The sequence below is a fragment of the Lissotriton helveticus genome, chromosome 2_1, assembly GCF_964261635.1.
Source record: "Lissotriton helveticus chromosome 2_1, aLisHel1.1, whole genome shotgun sequence".
Classification (NCBI taxonomy): domain Eukaryota; kingdom Metazoa; phylum Chordata; class Amphibia; order Caudata; family Salamandridae; genus Lissotriton; species Lissotriton helveticus.
In genome coordinates, this window is record NC_136059.1 from 506,535,525 (window position 1) to 506,555,845 (window position 20,321).

General features: G+C 46.5%; 1 protein-coding gene across 1 annotated transcript in view; it reads left to right on the top strand.

Annotated features, from left to right (window-relative positions):
• The window catches only part of RGS7BP (regulator of G protein signaling 7 binding protein), an 887,794-nt gene that overhangs the window by 594,740 nt on the left and 272,733 nt on the right, over positions 1 to 20,321 (top strand). The window contains exon 3 of the mRNA XM_078675143.1: positions 581 to 711. Coding sequence (XP_078531269.1) covers positions 581 to 711 — 131 coding nt within the window. The remainder of the gene's footprint in view (positions 1 to 580; positions 712 to 20,321) is intronic.

The following is a 20,321-nucleotide window of genomic DNA, read 5'->3' on the forward strand; positions in this document are numbered from 1 at the left end:
TCAAGCAGTACGGGTGGCAGGAAGCAGCAAATCGCTGTGTGTTATATTGTTTATTTCTGTTGTTTAGGTGAAGATGAGGGGTTTATGTTATCCTCGCCCCCTATAATCTAATGCACATGTTAAATATGCAGCAGTGCTGTGCTCTGCTTGGAGCGGCCATTTCACAGTCTAGCAAAAACAACACCAGCCCTCGAATAAAGTTTTGTTTTTAGATCACACCATGAAAGACACATGAACCAAAAAGACTCGGGTTTAGTTCACCGGCTAAAATTGCTTCAAAAAGTTGCTGTCATGTTATTATTATGGCATATTTCCCATAGCCACAGCTGCATCACATTGCTCTCTTTGTTCTTTCCTAAAAATAAAATGTTTTTTCGTCTGGGTTGTACCTTAAATATTTTGCAGTGGGGGTTTATTGTACCTCATCTTGTGAACAAGCAATAATAAAAACATATCACAACTCTTGGCGCGAGATGCAGACAAAACGTGTCACTGAGGCTGTTTTGAAGGAGATTATCCGTGTGCATGCAGCAGCTCGTGGAAGAAACTAAGACGTCCTTCTTTCTCTTTTGTGTTTCAGCGCTGAAGAAGGCGAGATCCACCCCGAAATCTGCAGACTCTACATCCAGTTGCAATGCTGCTTAGAAATGTACACAACGGAAATGCTGAAATCCATATGTCTACTAGGATCCTTACAACTGCAAAGGAAAGGTATGTTTGCTTATTAAACGCACATTTATACTCATCTAATGTTCATTTTTAGGAGGATAACCCTATGAGGACATGTCATGAAGACAACCTATTTCCAGTCCAGTACTTCGTTAACCAATTGGGTGAATTCTGGAACGGGTAGTCTTAGATTAGATGAGTGGAGGATTTAAAATTTGCCTAACATTCGTGCCAAGAATTTTCAATTCTATTAAGGACAGGAGGCGAGGATTATGCTTATCTCTATTTCTTTACTGAAAACACAGCAGCCAATCAGCACACAGTAAAGAAAAACGAAAACTACATTACCCATAAACCCTGGGTAACCGTAGAGTACATAAACAGTATATAAAGAGTCATAGAGGTCCCAACTTCCTCTTTCTTTGTCAGAACCATACAGGAAAAGTTCAAAACGGTAACTCCAACAATCCCTTAAGGACGTCCCGCGGAGAGGTCATCATCCGGTTGAAGAGACGAAGGAACCTCCCATAGCCACAGGAACAACAAAAGACCAACGAATAGGAGAAATTCGAAGCACACTTCATTTAAGGTCGGAGCCTAGAAGAAGTAGAAACAGAGCCGTAAAAGCCGTTGCAAAAGGAATAAGCACAACATTTAAAACAGGGCGGGAAACAAGTCATATAACAATCAACATAATGGAATAGCAGAATTGCAGAAAAGCAATACAATCAAATGTAAAGACTGAAAATAAGGGTGGGATAATCCTCGCCTCCTGTCCTTAATAGAATTGAAAATTCTTGGCACGAATGTTAGCAAATTTTAAATTCTATGTCAGGACAGAGGCTCCGTATATGCTTGTTTAAAGCTTAGCCACCACAACAGAAGCAACATCAACAATAGGCTTGAAATAAAACGTTTTAAATACAGATTCCGAAGACCAATCAGCGGCCTTCATGATATCCTGGAGGCCGACCCCCAAGGAAAAAACCTTAGAAGCCATGGCTCCCCGAGCAGAGTGGGCCCCAAAGACGGAAACGTCAATGCCCGCCTCCAACATGAGCCAACGCACTCAACGTGCCAAGGTAGCGGGAGAGACAGGCTTAAAAGTCTTTTGTAAAGCTATAAGCAGTTGACCCTGCAAATCATGTCGAAAAGGTGCAGTACTCACCTCGTAATCCTTGATGCATTGAACCACACAAAGCTTCGGATTGTGTGGAAAAGAAGGATAAGACACAGAAGATGTGTTACACTTAGTACGGCGAGATATGGCAAAGGAAACACCCTCCGGAGAGAATGTGCGCCCGGCAAGATCCAAAGCACGATCATCCGACACGCGCTTGCAGGACAACAGGCATAGCAACATAGTCAACTTGGCAGACAATTGCTTGCGAGAGAGCAAAGTATTAGAAGGCCAGGAATTCAAGAAACGCAAAACCACTGAGACATCCCATAAGGCGACATACTTAGGACAAGGAGGTTTTACCATCCGAATGCCTCTGAGCAATTTGGACACCAAAGGATGTTCCCCAATAGGTTTATTGTCTACAGAAACATGGTCAGCAGAAATTGCAGAACGAAAGTTATTTACCGTTCTGTATGCCAAACCAGAAGAAGCAAGAGAAGCGAGAAAATTCAGAACTAAAGGGACATCTGCAGAAGAGGGATCCACTGACCGTTGTGTACACCAATCACACCATCGTTTCCAAGCTGACGCATAACGTTTGTGTGTGTTGGGGGCCCAAGCTTCACCGATAAATCGGGCAGCATCTGAAGAAAGGCCTGAGATTTGCCAGCGTCCCCCGAAATCCGCCTCGCCACAAGACGGAGATGCCCCGAAAGAATGAGGGGATGCGGCTCTAGCAGAGGGTCCAGCAACAGGTTCTACCTGTTGGGGAGAAGGAGCGGTGGGGAGCAACTCATCTCCAGAAGAACTGGAAACCACGCCTGAGCTCTCCAAAGAGGAGTGATGAGAATGAGCTCCGAAAGAAAACTCCTTGTACGGGCCAGAACCCTGGGAATCATCATGAAGGGAGGAAACGCATAGCACAGGAGAGGAGGCCAAGACAGGAGAAATGCATCCGTGGCAATAGCCTCCGGATCCGGACGCCAACTGTAAAAGAGGGGAAGCTGTCTGTTCAGACGAGAGGCAAAGAGGTCCATGTGACATTGTCCCCAAGTCCGGGACAAAGTCCGAAACACACAAGGGTGAAGCCGCCAATCGCTGTAATCTAGCAGATGGCGAGAGTTCCAATCCGCTATACGATTGTCGCGACCAGGAAGGTACTCGGCAATAATCGTGATCTGACGTTGCAGACAAAGATGCCAAAAGTCCTTCGCAATCTCCGCCAGGAGTTTGGACTTGGTGCCCCCGAGCTTGTTGACATATCTCACGGCTGAGAAATTGTCCATGCGGAGGAGAATGGCAACAGTTCGACGTCTGATGTGAAAGACAACGGATCGCGAAAGAGCCCGCAAGAAGCTCCAGACAATTGATGTGCAGGGATAACTCCTCCTGGGACCAACGGCCCCCCGTCGTCAGGGAACTGCACCGGGCTCCCCAACCCCAAAGACTCGCATCCGACTCGATCACCATGTCTGGAGTCTGCCTTAAGATTGAGGACCAGACGGGAACCTCCCCCTTTTTTCTCCACCAGAAAAATGTTGCTGACAAAGCCGTCGGGATGACGGGAAGAAGGAATGATGGCTCCTTTTGCCAGAAGAGAATCGATTTCCTCGGAGATGAATGCCTGATCTAGTTGGGAAAAAACAAGGGGTAGCGGAAGTCGGTGTTGGAGAGGGCGTTCGTAAAAGTCTAGTTTGTAGCCTTGGACCGTCTCCAACACCCAGGCATCGCTGGAGATTAGCCGCCAATTGTGGAGAAAATACTGCAATCTGCCCCCTAAAACAACCTCGGAAGCCAGAATCAAGCTCACCTGAGTTGGAGGAATCCTGACGTGCTCCTTGGGCACCACCGTAACCGCCCTTGTTGTATGGGCCTCTGCCTTTGCGTGAAGGGTAGAACCTGGATTTTCCAGAACCAAAGTTGTCTTGACCTCCGCCTCTCTGGGACTGACCACCTCGTTGGGTAGGTTGATTACCTCCCCGGCCGGACGAACGTCCCCTTCGTCTGGCCCGTCCGAAAACCGGGCGGAAGGCTCGACGCAGATTGAACTGCTCTCTATCAAGGCCACTGAACGTCGCTACAAAGTTAGTCAATTCCTTCAGAAAAGGAGGGCCAAAGAGAAAACCTTGCGCCAAGGAACCGGATTCTGAAGGTGCGAGATCCGTCAATTTCGGGTCTAACTTCATTAGAATGGAGCGACGACGCTCGCATGACAGGGCACAATTGGCATTGCCCAGAATGCAGATGGCCCTCTGAGACCATCCCACCAGTTCTTCAGGGTCAATCAATGTGTTAGAATTCTTGGCACAATATGCCAGGTCCAAAATCTTGGTCAGGGTACCCAAAAGATCCAATAGCTTGTCCTGGCAGGATCTCCAGGACTTGTCCAGACCTTTTTTCGGATCTAGGTGACCATAGTCGGGTCAACCGCATGTAGGTGACCATAGTCGGGTCAACCTCGGGAGTGTCCGCCAATTTGTCTGCAAGATCTGGTCGGGGACACTCCGAGCGCAAGCGAGCACGAACATCCTTATCAAAAGGGCGACGAATGTGCGTCTGCACATAGTCAGCTACCTCAGGGGAGGGAAGCCAGGCAGAAGAATTGGGATGTATTATATCGTCATGGTCAAAGGTCAACACCTGGGGAATGGTAGGGGCATCCACGAAGTGCTCCTTGCGAGCTTTCTTCTTAGGTGGCGGAGCCACATGGTCAGAAGAAATATCCGTGGAGGAAGAATCATCAGTCATGGGAGAATCTTGATGCGCCAGGACAGGGGTAGAAGATTTTTTAGAAGTCTTGGAAGAGGAAAGAGTCTTTGCTAATTTAACAAAATCTGCCATGTGTGGATTTTTTGGTGACTTCTTCGAACATCCCGACTTAGGCAACCAGCCTTGCTGAGTGGCATACTCATACAAATGCCTTTTGAGAGGGACAATAGCATGGAGTAAAGCTTGATCCATATACTCATCACCCACAGAGCCTGCGGGCTCTTCCTCAGAGTAATAATAATTGTCTTCATCCTCATAATAGTCACCCATTTCGACCTTTTTTGAAAAGGAAATATGCCCACAGGAGGAGAAGCAACAGGTATGAATACCCAAAGGGTAATTCAGGGGGATTGTAAACCCCAAAGAAAGCCAAACACAGCAGGAACCAACGTGACAAAATATTTTAAAGTGTGGAGGGAGGGCTTGCTGTAACACTCTAGGCAAAGCCTATTCTTAAATCTTACAACCCTCGTACTAAGAGTGTACCAGGGCGTCAGGGGCCTAACGACCTGGCAGGTGGGCAAAGGCTGAAAGCCAATTCACTTACCTCCTTCGGAGAGAACTTGTAACGCACTGGAAAAGTCCCCAGAAAAATCTCCCCAGAGAAGGACTCGAAGCACAGTACCACCGTCGGCCGCCGAGGCAATATGACAGGTGGTACTGCGCACACGCGAGAAGCGTGCCTGTCGAAAATGAGAGACGCGCGAGAAGGACGCGCGTCTCTCAGCCCCGTCTCCCACTCCACAATAAACACACAGGTGCTGGAAGCAAGCCTGCAACTGGGGGATGAGCACACGCCCCTTAAGCCACGCCGAGTACAAGCGGCGAAACAAACAGCAATAAGGTAATGCGCACAACAGCAGCAGCGCAAAGCACAGGAACCGGAGAGGTCCAAATTTGCATATAACAACAGCGCAAAACACAGTAACGAAAGCGCGCTAAGTAAAGCAACAATAAAGAAGCATTAATATAAAGTAGATGAAAAGGTGCACTTAACTGGCTGCGGAGCAGCAAAGAAAGAGGAATTTGGGACCTCTATGACTCTTTATATACTGTTTATGTACTCTATGGTTCCCCAGGGTTTATGGGTAATGTAGTTTTCGTTTTTCTTTACTGTGTGCTGATTGGCTGCTGTGTTTTCAGTAAAGAAATAGAGATAAGCATAATCGGAGCCTCCGTCCTGACATAGATTTGAATTATTACATCTGAATGTAATCTTTGTTAATAGGAGAGTCTAGGGCAGGAAGGGTTGTGATGGTGCCATTAAGTCAAATGGTTACCCTGTTCTTGTGAACTCAGCAGAACAGTTTTCGTGACTCATAGTTAAAATGTCAGTATAATAAAGCATCAAGGAGCACAAGTTTTGATTGAGAAAATCTTAAATATATATATATTTTTTACTGGCGATAGGCACACCAAGTAGCTTTTTTATATCATTGTCTTCTCCTAAGGCAGCTGTGATGTTAATAACATAAAACAATCAAGGTGGATGATAGTCAATCAATCAATCTTTTATTGTTTAATTTAATAAAAACCATCACAAGGTGGATGATAGTTTCGCATGGGGCTGGAGCTGCAATTTTGCTGCTCAGGCATTTTCCCAATAGGCTGCAGGGCCGAGGGTCTCATTCTAGTTGCAGCGTCCTTCATTCTGAATTCATTCATTCCTCCAGACCAGACTTGGCTTTGGATTCCCTTGAAGGCAATTCTTCTAAAAGCTTTTACATATTTGCTAGCCACTTGTTATAATACACTTTTATTTCACCCGAATCTTTTATCATCTTTCTTGCTGTTAATGTTTTAACTTTTAAAAAACTTTAGATCTCGTCACCCAGCACTTCTTCACCACCTGCTTCTTTTTTCATGATGCCTGATTGAGTATTAGACCCCCTGTAACTTAATTTTCTAGATTCGCCTTTAACACTTCAGCAGGACTGACTCACCATCTTCGGGGAGTGGGAGAACCCATTCATGTGATAAGAATGTAAGCGAACTAAGCATATGGGGAGCATTACAAAAGGGTGAACTTGCAACATAGTCTGCTAAGAGCCTGCGTGGCATCGTCAGCACTTGAGGAGACATGCGGTGCCTATATAAGCGCCAACTCAGTGCGCTTATGTCAGTTTTTTTCTATACGCTGCAGTCAGCGGAGATCCAGGAAGAGCTATCGCCGTTGTTTTTTGACAGACCCTTTTTAGGTCTCGCTGAGCCAGCGCATGCGCTGCTCTGCAAGACATTTAGTTAGAGGCATTTTAAAGTGCTACCACCAGCTTTGCTTGGCCACCAGCTTGCGGCCACGCGTGCGTGTACGCATGCAGCCGCCATATGGCTTTCTGCATTCCACACATGGCTGGATCAAGGCTTTCCTTTTGAATGCTCCTCCCCCTCCCCCACCACAGAGCATGTCCAGTTCCTCCCGCTGGCTGCTGCTCCAGGCGCCATCTGTCCACTTTCACTTTAATGGCTGCGTCCTAACACTGACTGCCTGCACTGCACTTGTCCTCTCTGTGAGGGACGCTTCCATGACCCCCAGCTGGCGGGGGCGTGCTGTCAGTTTCCAGCCATGCACGAGGTGCCTTCCCACTGGGGCGGCCCGCACGCTCTCTGATTTCCCAGGAACACGCTCCAGGAAGGTGTGCCTTTTTTAAAATTCTGGTCACCCTAGTACTAGCTCGCTTTAAGAGTACAGCTTCTGGTAACACTGTGACTGCATTGACTGCATTTGTCCTCTCTGTGAGGGACGCTTACATGACCCGCAGGTGGCAGGGGCGTGCTGTCAGTTTCCAGCCATGCACGAGGTGCCTTCCCACCGGGGCGGCCCCGCCTGCTCTCTGATTTCCCAGGAACACGCTCCAGGAAGGTGTGCCTTCTTTAAAATTCTGGTCACCCTAGTACTAGCTCCCTTTGAGAGTACAGCTTCTGGTAACACTATGACTGCCTGCACTGCATTTGTCCTCTCTGTGAGGGACGCTTCCATGACCCGCAGCTGGTGGGGGCGTGCTGTCAGTTTCCAGCCATGCACGAGGTGCCTTCCCACTGGGGCGGCCCCCGCCTGCTCTCTGATTTCCCAGGAACACGCTCCAGGAAGGTGTGCCTTCTTTAAAATTCTGGTCACCCTAGTACTAGCTCACTTTAAGAGTACAGCTTCTGGGAACACTGTGACTGCCTGCACTACATTTGTCCTCTCCGTGAGGGACGCTTCCATTACCCGCAGCTTGTGGGGGCGTGCTGTCATTTTCCAGCCATGCACGAGGTGCCTTCCCACCGGGGCAGCCCCGCACGCTCTCTGATTTCCCAGGAATATGCTCTAGGAAGGAGTGCCTTGGCTGTCTGCCAGTGTACACAGCCAGGAAAGGACACACTACACCTAGGCTGATCCCAGCAGTTATAGCAACCAAGGGACAGATTCTTAAAGACTTAACCAACCCCCCCTAAACACAAATGTCCACCCCCCTGAGATTCCTCGCTGAACCCCCCTCTGCTCCATTATCCCCCACAGATAGCTCCATGTGACCCGATCAAAGGCCTTTTCCGCGTCGAGGAGGATCATGGCGATCCGACCCCCCATGGCAGCCTGGGCGTCGAATAACGCGATCGCCCACCTGATGTGATCAGCAGTGTCGCGACTCGGTACAAACCCGTGCTGCCATGGCGAGACTAGACCGCCAATGATTCCCCCCTACCTCTTGGCCAAGACCTTCAAATAGATTTTAGTGTCTGCGTTTATGAGGGATATTGGGCGATAGGAGCCCGGATCTTCCTTGACCTTTCTCTTTTTATGAAAAACGTCAATATTTGTAGTTCTCCAGGAGCACGGCACAACTCCAGAGCAGAATACCCCATTGAAGAGATCCAACATTAATGGTAGTAAAACATCCTGAAGGCACTTGTATACCTCGATAGGGATATTATCTGGCCCTGTAGCCTTCCCTGCTGCCAAATCTTGCAAAGCTTTACCGACTTTGCTCATAGTCATATCAGACTCTAGCATTAGTTTATCTTGTTCTATTAGTTTATGGCCAAAATTATCATCCCCTCGTCCTGTCGGGCCTTCCCCTCCACGCAGTGCAGTCCTAGCCTCCTCAGTATACAAGTGCTGGTAGAAGTTTTTAAACACTCTGCAGATATCAGCTGGTTCTACAAACTCACGATCATCTTCCCGTATTTTTAAGATAACATTTCTACTGTTTCCCTGTTTCATTTTCAGAGCCAGAAGCTTCCCAGCCTGCTCCCCTGTTTCATACATTGCTCCCCTATGCACCTGATATTCCTCTGCATGTTTCTGAGCAATCCATTTGTTCAGGTCGGCCTTAATAGTCACAATTTTATCAACACTTTGAACGGTCTCATTTCCACATATAATATCGCTAAGATGTTGTTCCTCTGCCTTTATTAAGTGCCCAACCAATTCTTCGTGTTCTTCCCGGTCGGCTTTACTCTGCCTAGCAGAAAAGCTAAATGTCTTCCCCCTGAGACCTGATTTAAAGGCGTCCCTGACGCAATTGCGTGAGGCACTAAACCCATTTGCATCAAAGAACTCTACAGCCCATTTTTTCAAGTGCTCTATAAATTGGAGATTGGCCAAGAGTCTTCTCTCGAATGTCCATCTTTATCTAATTTTTGGGGTTTTCTCAAAGTCGTAGATTAAGACCAGGGGATTATGTTCAGAGATACATTTCGGAGGTTTTTTAATCCACACCCTCGACATTTCTGACGATGAGATTAAAAAATAATCTAGCTTAGAATATTTCTTATGATGGTGTGAGAAATATGTATACCCTGGATCATGTTGCGCTTTGTGTCCCCAAACATCTATTAAACTATGCGAGTCAAACAGGGAACACAGAGATTTATACACCCTGGGCTTACTACCCTTATACATTCTAGAACCGTCCCCACCCCTAAGATCAGCAGAGATATTAAAATCTCCGCAACAAATGAGAGGAGACGCCCAATTCCCTAGTTCTATTTCCAAATTATTAAATATTTCCGGGTCATCTTGATTAGATCCATGAATTACACACAGCGTGGGTCCAATCTTTAATTTGGCAATTACCCAGCGACCCCCAGAATCTGCTAGCGAACGATTGATCCCCCCTAGACAAGATTTCCCCAGTATGGCCACCCCCTTATAGTAGATGTCTGGGAGGAGCAAACCAGCAAATCAAAACCTTTCATACTTAATAGATGTTTTTGGCCCATGGTAAGTGGGTTTCTTGTAAACAGATTAAATCTAACTGATTAGATTTCGCTAGATATCCCAGTCTTTGCCTCTTGGACCAATCATTCAGCCCTCCCACATTGATAGAGCATATCTTAAGCTTCCCCATTGCTACTTAAAACAAAAAAACTCAACATCTGACTTCTTACTAAACTGTATGGTGCTGATACTAAAAGCATAGTGGTCACAAAGTCGAAACCCCCGTACCAGGTAAACTTTTTTCTCCCCTTCATAGAACCGTCCACCCCACCTCGAACACACGCCCACCCCCACACTCCATCCCACCCACCCTCCCAACCCTAGAACACCCTTCCATCCCCCTTGGACGCTCAGACGAGAGTCTGAGCATGTGATGTATACTGCGAGAGTGGGCAGTGGCTAACTCAACGTGCACAGATATCCTTACTGTGACCCTTGATTATCATAGATAAATGAAAGAAATTAACAGGCCTTGCCTCGAAAGGGGGGAGAGCCCTATTCAGATATCTACTAATTAAGAAGTTCCGTTCCCTATCCCCACTAACCCCGTGACTAGCTATCCATTTTACAGACATTACAGACATAGACCTCATTTCACATTTCACTAGCCCACGTGCCCCCCCTTACCCACCATCCTCCACTAATGATTGTCTGAATGAAAGAGCCATCAATAATCGTTGTACCGAAGAACCGACAGCTCTAAAACTTGCTCACTACTTTTTAACAGGACTTATAACAGGACAGCCTCCTATTTGTCCAATGTGTCCAGATATTCTTTAGCCTTAATCTCTGACGTGAAATATAGAACGGAACCATTATTTATTACTTTCAATTGCGCTGGGTTGATCAGGAACACATGTAATTTTTTGTCCTGGAATGGTTTGATGAGCTGTCTTAGCCGCCAGCGTCTCTCCACTGTCACATGGCAAAAGTCAGGGCGGACAAAGAAGGAGACCCCACCACTTGATCTTTTGGCGTCTGGCCTGGCCTTTTCATAGATTGCCTGCCGCAAAAGGAAGTTGCCGAAAAAGACAAGTAGGGCCCGGGGTCTCTCCCCTACCTTAGCCGGTGTCCGAGGTTTCAGTGGAATGCGGTGTGCCCTTTGGTTTTTAAATGACCAGTTCTATTCTCACAGTTCCGATTACATATCGTCTGGCGTCGGACCCTTCAAGACACTCCTGTACTCCCAATACTCGAAGATTGTTGCGTCTCTGCCTGTTTTCTGACTCTTTGAGTTTCCATTTGATGTCCCTGATCTGCGCAGAATGTGCCTCTGCCATAGATGTGGCCTTTGACGCATCAGCTTCTGTAACAACAATCCTCTCCTCCAAATTCGAAACTCTGTCACCCATATTTGAAAATGCCTTTGACAGCTTGCTTACAGCGCCCTGCATTTTCCTCATCCCTGCTTGGGTCTTCCGGCTACCCTGCCTAACTAGTACCTAATATCTTGAGAGCTATAAGGCTATGTATGTCAATTGTAATTGTAATTGTAAACAGATTTCTAAAGCGCATGGCTGCCCGTGAGCGTCCCAGCGCTAACAGATGATCCAAAAAGATCAGGCGAGTGCAGGGGAGGGAATCCTGTAGCAAGAATCCAATTGATGCTCGGGGGCCCATAATAGCCTCTCCCGACTAGATTACTGTTTACTCCCTGCCGTGCAGGCGGCTTATATCACTGAATCTGCACATTTAGCCAGGCGGATCTCCGATCATTCACCGGTATGGGTCCGTATGACTCTCATCTGGGGCTCTGCTGGGAGGGTGGCACCTATTAACCCATGGTATCTACGTGGTCCCAAACTCCGCAAAGAACTTATCAAGGTGCTCGATAGTTACTTTGATGAAAACAAGGGGTTAGTGTGCTCAGCGGTGTCCGTCTGGGAGGTCTTTAAGACTGTCATCAGGGGTCACGCCCTGTCACTGATAGCGGGCTCGAAGAAAGAAAGGAATAGGGAGGTGGTTGACCTGGAAACTGAGATTGGGTCGCTGGAGGAGGAGTTGGAGCAGGGAGTAACGCAGGCTAAACTTCATGCCCTGACCCTTAAACATTATGACTACAAAGCACTGGTGACCGACAGGGCCAGGACACTCGGTAGGGATCAGCAAGGTAGTCTTTATGACTTGGGTGATGAGGCTGGGAAGCTCCTTGCTTGGTTGAACAAAAAGGACTGGGCTACTTGTCTTGATCCCCAGCTACTTGATGATGAGGGAAATTCTTTTGCGAATCCGCAGGACATTGTCGATAGGTTTGCCGCTCATTTTCAGGCAGTGTATACCTCGGTCTCTGTCTGGTCAGAAGATGACTCTCATCTTTTACTCCAAGACATACAGCTCCCGTGTCTCTCTTCTGAAGATCGGGACTTCATGGACAGTTCCTTTACAGTTGATCAGATTGCCCAGGCTATTCGTTCTCTCAATTCAGGGAAGGCGCTGGGTCCAAACGGGCTCCCCATTGAACTCTATAAGCTCATACCAGACAAATTGGCGCCCTACCTCAAAGATATGTTTGTTGAATCCCGTGACCGGGGGGTTCTCCTGGGAGACCAGAGACTGGCATCCATTGTGGTAATTCACAAGGAGGTAACTGTGCCTCCTATAGGCCTATTTCCCTCTTGAACTCAGAGCCGAAGATATTGGCCAAACTCCTGTCGAACAGACTAGTAAAGATGATAAGTGGCCTGGTTCACCCAGATCAATCGGGCTTTATGCCCCACAGGAATACGGCATTAAATTTGCATAGGCTGCATGGAGTGCTAGCCAGAGCCCACACTCTTCAGGAGCCAGCCGTGATTGCATCATTGGATGCGACCATGGCTTTTGACACTGTTGAATGGCCCTATCTTTGGACTGTCTTGGCTAAGTTTGGTTTCGGTCCCGAGTTTATCAGGTGGTTGTGCCTACTGTATGCTAAACCACTTGCTCAAATAGTTGTGAAGAATAGGGTGTCGGTGCCATTCCTACTCGGTCGCGGTACCCGTAAGGGTTGCCCCCTGACCCCCCTCCTTTTTGCGTTGGCCCTTGAGCCACTTGCTGCCTGGTTGCGATGGGAACCCTCTCTCCGCGGACTGAGGTGGCCTCCGGAATGGGAGGATCGTATATCTCTATATGCGGATGATATACTACTTTATCTCACCTCTCCTAGGAAATCCCTTAATGTGGTCTGCGATGTCCTGGCGTCCTTTGGGCGGAATTCAGGGCTTTCCATTAACTGGGGTAAATCCTTGATATTTGTGCTGTGTTGGGACCCCCCAGTCCCACCTCGGCATTGTCCCATACAAATTAATACAGTGGGGTTCCGGTATCTGGGGATTTACATTTCCCTTGATCCAGTGGCTAGATATGATCATAACCTTCGTCCCCCCTTACAGAGGCTCCGTAGTGACATTGCACATTGGAAGAGACTCCCCTTGTCTTTGATGGGGCGGGCGGCCCTATTTAAGATGATGGCGCTGTCCCGCTTCCTCTACGCTCTTCAGAACACCCTCGACGTGGTGCCAGCTGGCTATTTCTGCGAGATCGAAGCGCTACAGCGTGGCCTGCTGTGGGATGGCAAACCGCGTATTGCGTTGGTTAAGCTCACGCTCCCTTGTTACGATGGGGGTATTGCTCTCCCGGATCTCAAACGATACTACTGGGCTTCTCAGCTGGCGGCTATCAACCATGGCACATATGGCTCGGTCTCAGACCCGGGTTATGCCATGGATAGGTGGCTCCTCCCCGGGGGAAGGTATTACAGGGCTCTGTATTCAAGGCCGACGAACTTGGGTTTGACGGGGCCCACCAAGCATGCTGTTCGGATCTGGCATGATGTCACTAACTCCCTGGGTTGGAAGGGGACAATCACTAGGGCCACCCCGCTCTTTGACTCTGAGAAACTAGGCCAACTTTGGAAGACGAAGGGCTTTGACAAGTGGGACCTTATAGGTATTTCCACAGTTGGAGATATGTGGGGGAAGGGGAAAATCAAAACGTTTGAGGAACTGCAAGCGAAGTATGACATGACGGGTTCTGAATACTTCTGTTATGCGTAAATCCGACATTCACTCCGGGCGGCATTACCTGGAGACTTTCGGCCAGATTCATGAAACGAAAATCGGCTCGCAAAGGGCCAGACTCTGAGAATCTGGCCCTTTGCGAGCGCAATTATTGCATTTGGGATTCATCATCCCAAATGCAATAATCGCTATTATAGAATTCGCTATTGTGCGAGGAATTGCATTTAAGGAATCTCTATTTGAGATTCCTTAAATGCAATTCATCAACCAATTTTAAATTGCGAATTCGCAATATTTGGCCGCTATTTACCACGAAGTCTGACTTCGTGGTAAATAGCAAAAAATAGATTAAAGCACTTTAGTGCATTTTTTTCTTTTGCATGTTACACACACACATGTCCTTTGGACATGTGTGTGCGCAACACCTGTGTAATGTTGCATTTCAGGGGTGCTACAGGGTGTCCTTTGGACACCCCTGGCACCCTTGAAATCGCATCCTTATTTGCGATTAGCAAATTGCTAATCGCAAATAAGGAATGTGTAGGAATCGCAATTTATTTAGCAATTCCTACATGAATCCCGTTTTGCAAGTCCTTAATAGCGATTCCTTATGAATCGCTATTAAAGACTCGCAAAACGGCCCTTTCATGAATCTAGCTGTTTGACCCCCCAGAGGCTTCGCCTCTCGAGGACAGAATACTTGATGGCCACCTCCCCGACAAAACAATCTCCCTAATATGCAAGAAACTAATCAACCATAGGGCCGATCCTCTTGCGGAGTTAAGGGCCAGATTTGTCCAAGATGGTATAGAACTCGATGATGAGGACTGGCAGTCGGCTTTGTCCTCCCCAAAGGAGGTGGCTATCCAAGCTCGGCTGCAGCTCGTTCAACTTAACATATTACACAGGGTTTACATTACGGGCCCCCGACTGGTACACATGGGACTGTGGACCTCGGGATTATGCAGACGGCAGTGTGGTCAGACTGGTACGTTTTAACACATCATTTGGAAATGTGAATATATTACAGCATACTGGCGCAACATACACAACATCATACACAGGGTATTGGGAGTTGCCCTAAGGCCGGAGGCAAGGAGGTGCCTCCTCAACATATGGGAGCCCACAGACTTGAATTCCGCACAGAGGCAATGGGCTACATTGGCTTTCATGTTAGCGAAAAGAAACATTGCCCAGTTATGGGGCGCTGAGCAGCCACCCACGTTGGAAGTATGGGGAAAAGACTTAGACTGGTGCATGTTCAGGGAAAAAACTGTGTACATTGCCCGTGTAAATGTTTGTCAATATGGGGACCCTGGAATCAATACAGAGGAGAGATCTGTACACCACCCAGAACTGTACTTGATGAGCCCCCCTCCCCGTGAATCTCCTCATCAAGTGTCTACTTGAACTTCCTTTGCCCCCTCTGTGTTATTTATGTTATGATAATACCTCTGTAATGTGATTTTTACTGATGTTCATTCAATAAAAATAATTGTTAAAAAAAGAAAAAAAAAGAATCCAATTGATGGGAGACAAATCTGAGGAGATTTTCATATCTCGGGGGACTCGACAGGGCTGCCCCTGCTACCCAATCCTAATTGCTTTATACATAGACCCACTGGTTAGGAAGATCCTAGGCTGTGTGCATATTAATCCTGCGGTGTGCAACGGTTTTGAAACCAAGCTTATGGTGTATGCAGATGATCTGGCAGTAACAACGCCAGATCGAAGCAGGGTATGGCTGCCCTTATAGAAATCACCTCGGACTTTGGCCAATATTCAGGCTACCACCTCAATGAATCCAAAACCCAGATAATATGCTCGAACAATATACAAAAGAAGGATGGCAGATAGATGGAATCAGCAGTCTATCTGGGTGTTAGGACCAACGCTAAGGTAGATACAATTGTTAAGGATAACTACCTACCAGTACTTAAGAGCATTACTGCAGAGTTATAAAGAATTAATTGTGTACATCTACCTCTAATAGGTAGAGATAACGTGATTAAGATGACCATGTTCCTCAAGCTACTGTACCTATTTCGTACTATCCCCTTGGTGGTCGGTGAGGATGTGCTAAGGTCCTTAAAAGCAGCCTTTGCGAATTTCATCTGGCAATATGGGTAAATCAGACGGTCTAAGAATTTACTCATTACCGTTGGATAAGGGGGGGCTAGCTGCTCCTAATATACGATTTTATACGTTGAGCTGTCTCTTAAGCCAGATGGCTATCTTATTAGATAGTGCCCAAAATAAATCTGACCTTCCATTAGGGGTTAAATACCCACCCTCCATCTTTGAGCTGTTATTGGGCAAGGAGACTACCGGCGTACTCTTACACAAAACGGATAAGCGCTATTATAACAAAAAACGTTACAAGATATTGGAAAGTGCCTGGCAGGTTGGGAAGAGTATCCAGAATCTTCTGGGAATTCCGAAAATTAATTACTATGGAATTCTAGCCTTTTCCGTTTTTAAGTAGCGTTAGTCTTTGGAGGTTGTGGGAGGGACTAGGAATCAGAAGAGTTGGAGACTTGTATACTGGAGAGAGAAGGCTAAGCTTTAATGAAATCCAGGGTAAATATCAAATTCCCGCCGCTCAAGGAATTAAATTTTTGCAGTTGCAACAAACACTATCTAGAAGAAGGCCAACTATCTCCCCAGGGGGTAAAAACATCGTGGTGGAATATATTGTAGGTGGGGGGTTAAAATCAATCCTATCTATAATGTCCTAATCTTAACTCTCCAGAGTGATATCGATAAGATTGTATCAGTTTGGATGGTCAAACTACGGGATCCGGTGGTTGATCTAGTAAAGGCGCTGGATTTGGCCGGGAAACGGTTCCGTCCTACAAATCTGAGAGCCCAGCATTATAAAACAATATTCAACTTATATTTTACCCCAGCTAAATTATTTGGGTTGGGTAAGAGGGATGATAGTAAATGTCCTAGATGTACTGAGGAAGAAGCCGATTTAGCCCATTTGTTTTTAACTGTGTAAAGCTCTCAGAGATTCGTATGAATATCCAGAAATTTTGGGAGGGGTTGCTAGGTATTGAGATCAGCCTATCCCCTACACTGATGATTCTTGGGTATGACAGCAAATTAAACCTGAATAAGGATGAAGAAGCATTTGTTTTTATCTCTGTGGCTATCCTTCGGATTATTCTGGCAGCAGGCTGGAAGGATAGTGAGGCCCCGTCCTTCCAGATGTGGCTCTCTCGCCTTTTAGGGATCCATAATATAGAGTCTGCCCTCTCTAGGGGAAGAGGCAGGAAAACTAGAGAAGTAGGTTTAAAACTATGGGCCCCGCTAAAAATCTGGAGAGACTCTCACCTATAGCTCTGCTGCTATGCTATTCTAGCTGTAAACTGTGAAATGACTTATGATATTAGCCACAGCTGGATGTATGTCATTACAACGCACGCTTTCACTCCGCATGCCATTACGACGCAACTTTTACGACACAAGTAATCAGATCTGCCAACCCAAACAACTCCTGGACCTGACGTGCCGCTCAAGGGGTTAATGAGAGAGGCTCTTGGGTGGAGCACTGGTTAAAGAACCAGCATAACTTGTCGCTGAACAACTATGAACTGTCCATTTTTTTCATTGTGACTACAAACTAAGAGGGCAGATTATGTGAATTTTACCATGATGTCTATAACGGCATACCAGTCAAAAATGGTTCCAGATAAACTCTCCAAACAGTGCTTTTTTGCCCATGTTGATCTGTGCCATGCTTTTGCACTGATCGTCTATGCAAACGCTGGTGTAAAAGTCCCAATAAGCGTACTTTCTCCTAGTCGCACCTAGAAACATGAAAATTAGGTTATAAGGACATAATGGATCCAATAAAGAAACAATGTACAAATCTAGTTAAAGTGCTATTAAAACACACTAAGGGACAGTTTTATCAACACTTTGTGCTAGGCCAAAATCCCCAAAAGTCATGCAGGCTGGCACTATGTGTTCTGGGAAATGCTTTCCAGCTACATGTTTCCCCCCTCCTTTGGAAAGTTGCTCAAAGTCTTTCAAGTAGTGGTTTGCAATACTTTGCATCAATGAGGCATCCCATGTATGGTACCTGGTCAGTCCCATGCAACCACTAGTACAGACGCCATGCTAGTCTCAAGCAGATAGCTATGCACTATGGTGCCCGGTATGGGCATGGCGCAAGGCAAAAAAAAACAAGCGTAGGCATAGCCAATGGGTCTCTCGTTTGGGACCGTATTAGTATTTAGTTATGCAGCACAATATCCTTGGTGTAAAAATATCAACTGTTGCATGGCTAAACACTTATAAGGTCCCAAAGGCAAGACCTATTGGCTATGCCAATGCTTGTTTGACTTTTTGTAATTATTTTTTAAACACCTTGTCAACTGGTACATTAGGATGTCCGCTTGAAAAGCTGGTTTCAAACCTTGTGGTACCTCTCATAAACAGATGTCGGTGACAAATCCACATTTGGTGTGCCTCTGGTGTATGGGGCGTGACCACAACACCAAAACCTGTGTTGACTGCTGCGCCATGCGCCCTAAGGTCTTGAGGGAGCGAGCCCTCAAGCTCTTCGATACTCTGTGTGCGACATCGCGACGCTCAAGATCTCAGTTGAGAGGAAGGTCCCAAGATCGTTTGCGGAACTACTCCAGGCGCTCGTCGGTTACAGTCGAAGTCGTCTGGGAAATTGTGTAAGTCCCACAGGCAGAAGCAGAGCAAGACGTTGAAGAGATCTTCGACTTCACCATGTCTGTCAGAGTCATCTGATGAGATAAGGGAGCATCGGAATTCGAATCTAGCTCTGTGGAGGAGCCTGGGCTGTCTCCATGCCTCCCAGAGTTACCGGGAGCTGGAGAGCCAGCTCTTCCCAGTTATGAGGTTTCTATGAGACCATGCACCTCATATTTGGGCAGCCCATCCCTGCTGGAGTGCCTCTGGGCCCCACTGGCTCTTGATGGACCCTACTAGTCTTCCACTGGTGGGTACGCCCCTGGCACCAGTCAGTCCCCTTGGATCTGTTGATGGGTTGGGAGCAGTGCCAGCCAAGCCACCTTGACCTTCTCCAGCACCCCCTCTAGTGCCGATGCCCTGGGTACCACAGATGTCCAACTGCAGCGCCATCTTTGTTGTCACTCCCTACTCCGACACAGAGCTGGATGGGTGTCACTCGCGCCCACAGGGCAGAAGACCCCTCATGTTGGAGCCAGTGCCTTATTCTTTTAATAGGCCTGGATTTGGGGTGAATGGGAGGTTCTGCGGACGCTTATGGCTACCAATACCCTGTAGAAGACACTGAGGACAGAAGTGCTTCAGCTGGGAGTTACCCCATCTGAACTTACAGATGTCCTTCTTGGGGCCTGGTCCTAGGACAATTGCCCGCATCCATGGCCTGCTAGCAAAGTAGTACCTACAGAGGTGTGGAATTCCTATAGTTCGAGGCCCAGGACATATTGTTTGGGGTGGAAGACAACCAGTTTTCATGTTTATTTTGTCCTTGGGGCAATTAGGCCCAACCCCCAGCAGGACAAACCCTTTGGCTGCCAGCTCACAGTACCACATTATGAATCAGTGAAGGGCATTGTCTAGAGTTTAAGTAATATTTGTGTCCATATGTTAATGCTGTTCGAACTTGTATTTATGGTTCATTAATGCAAAGACTCCATTACAAAGGGTAGCACTCTAAGGAAGTGTTGTAAGCTCGGACTGCACTACTGACAGTGGTTCCAGTATAAAAATGTGCACCCACGTTTGCAAAGTTTAACAATATGAGGCTATGTATAAATGCCCTCAGAATGCTCTCCAATTAGATGCATATATTTGCAGAAGCCTGAAAGCAAGATTGATGATTCTTTCCTTTAAAAATACAATGTTCACAGAAAAATGTAACTAGGAAAAAAAAGTTTTACTACTGTAAAGTTTTAGGCACCATTTCTTTGAAGAATCATTCAGTAAAATGTGATAATGCATGCTAGTATTTCCAATAATACTCATAATGGAAAATCAGTGTAACCAGTTTAAACAAGATTATAGGGAAACATGGAAATAAACAAGCACTTGCAAAGCCAATAGTTCTGCCATTGTTGGTCAGCGTTTTAGTTTTGTTAATGTGTTTCTTGTTTTGGCATGGCTTTTGTAAAACTTTATTGTTTTGGGAGATGCTGGGCCCTCACCATTATAACAAACATTGGCAAAAAACAAAAATATTTTTTGATCTAAAAAAACACATATTGTCCCAGTAGTCCGTTGCATTGAACAAAACGACTTTATGTGCTGATATGCTCCTTGTGAAAGAACAGAATGCTGTCACTTACAGTTAAGTCAGCCAATATATATATATATATATATATATATAGAGAGAGAGAGAAAGAATTTGAATAAAAGCAAAAAGGTCTTCGTTAATGCCATACCTAATTAGAGGCCCAATTCTTAAAGATAATCACAAAAAGTGCACTCAGTGGTAAATGTCCTAGCATTAGTGCAGACTTATGATTTTCATGAATTTGTAAGAATTTACAGAAGTAAGCTAGGGAATAGTACTCCTAAAAAATATTGGTGACCT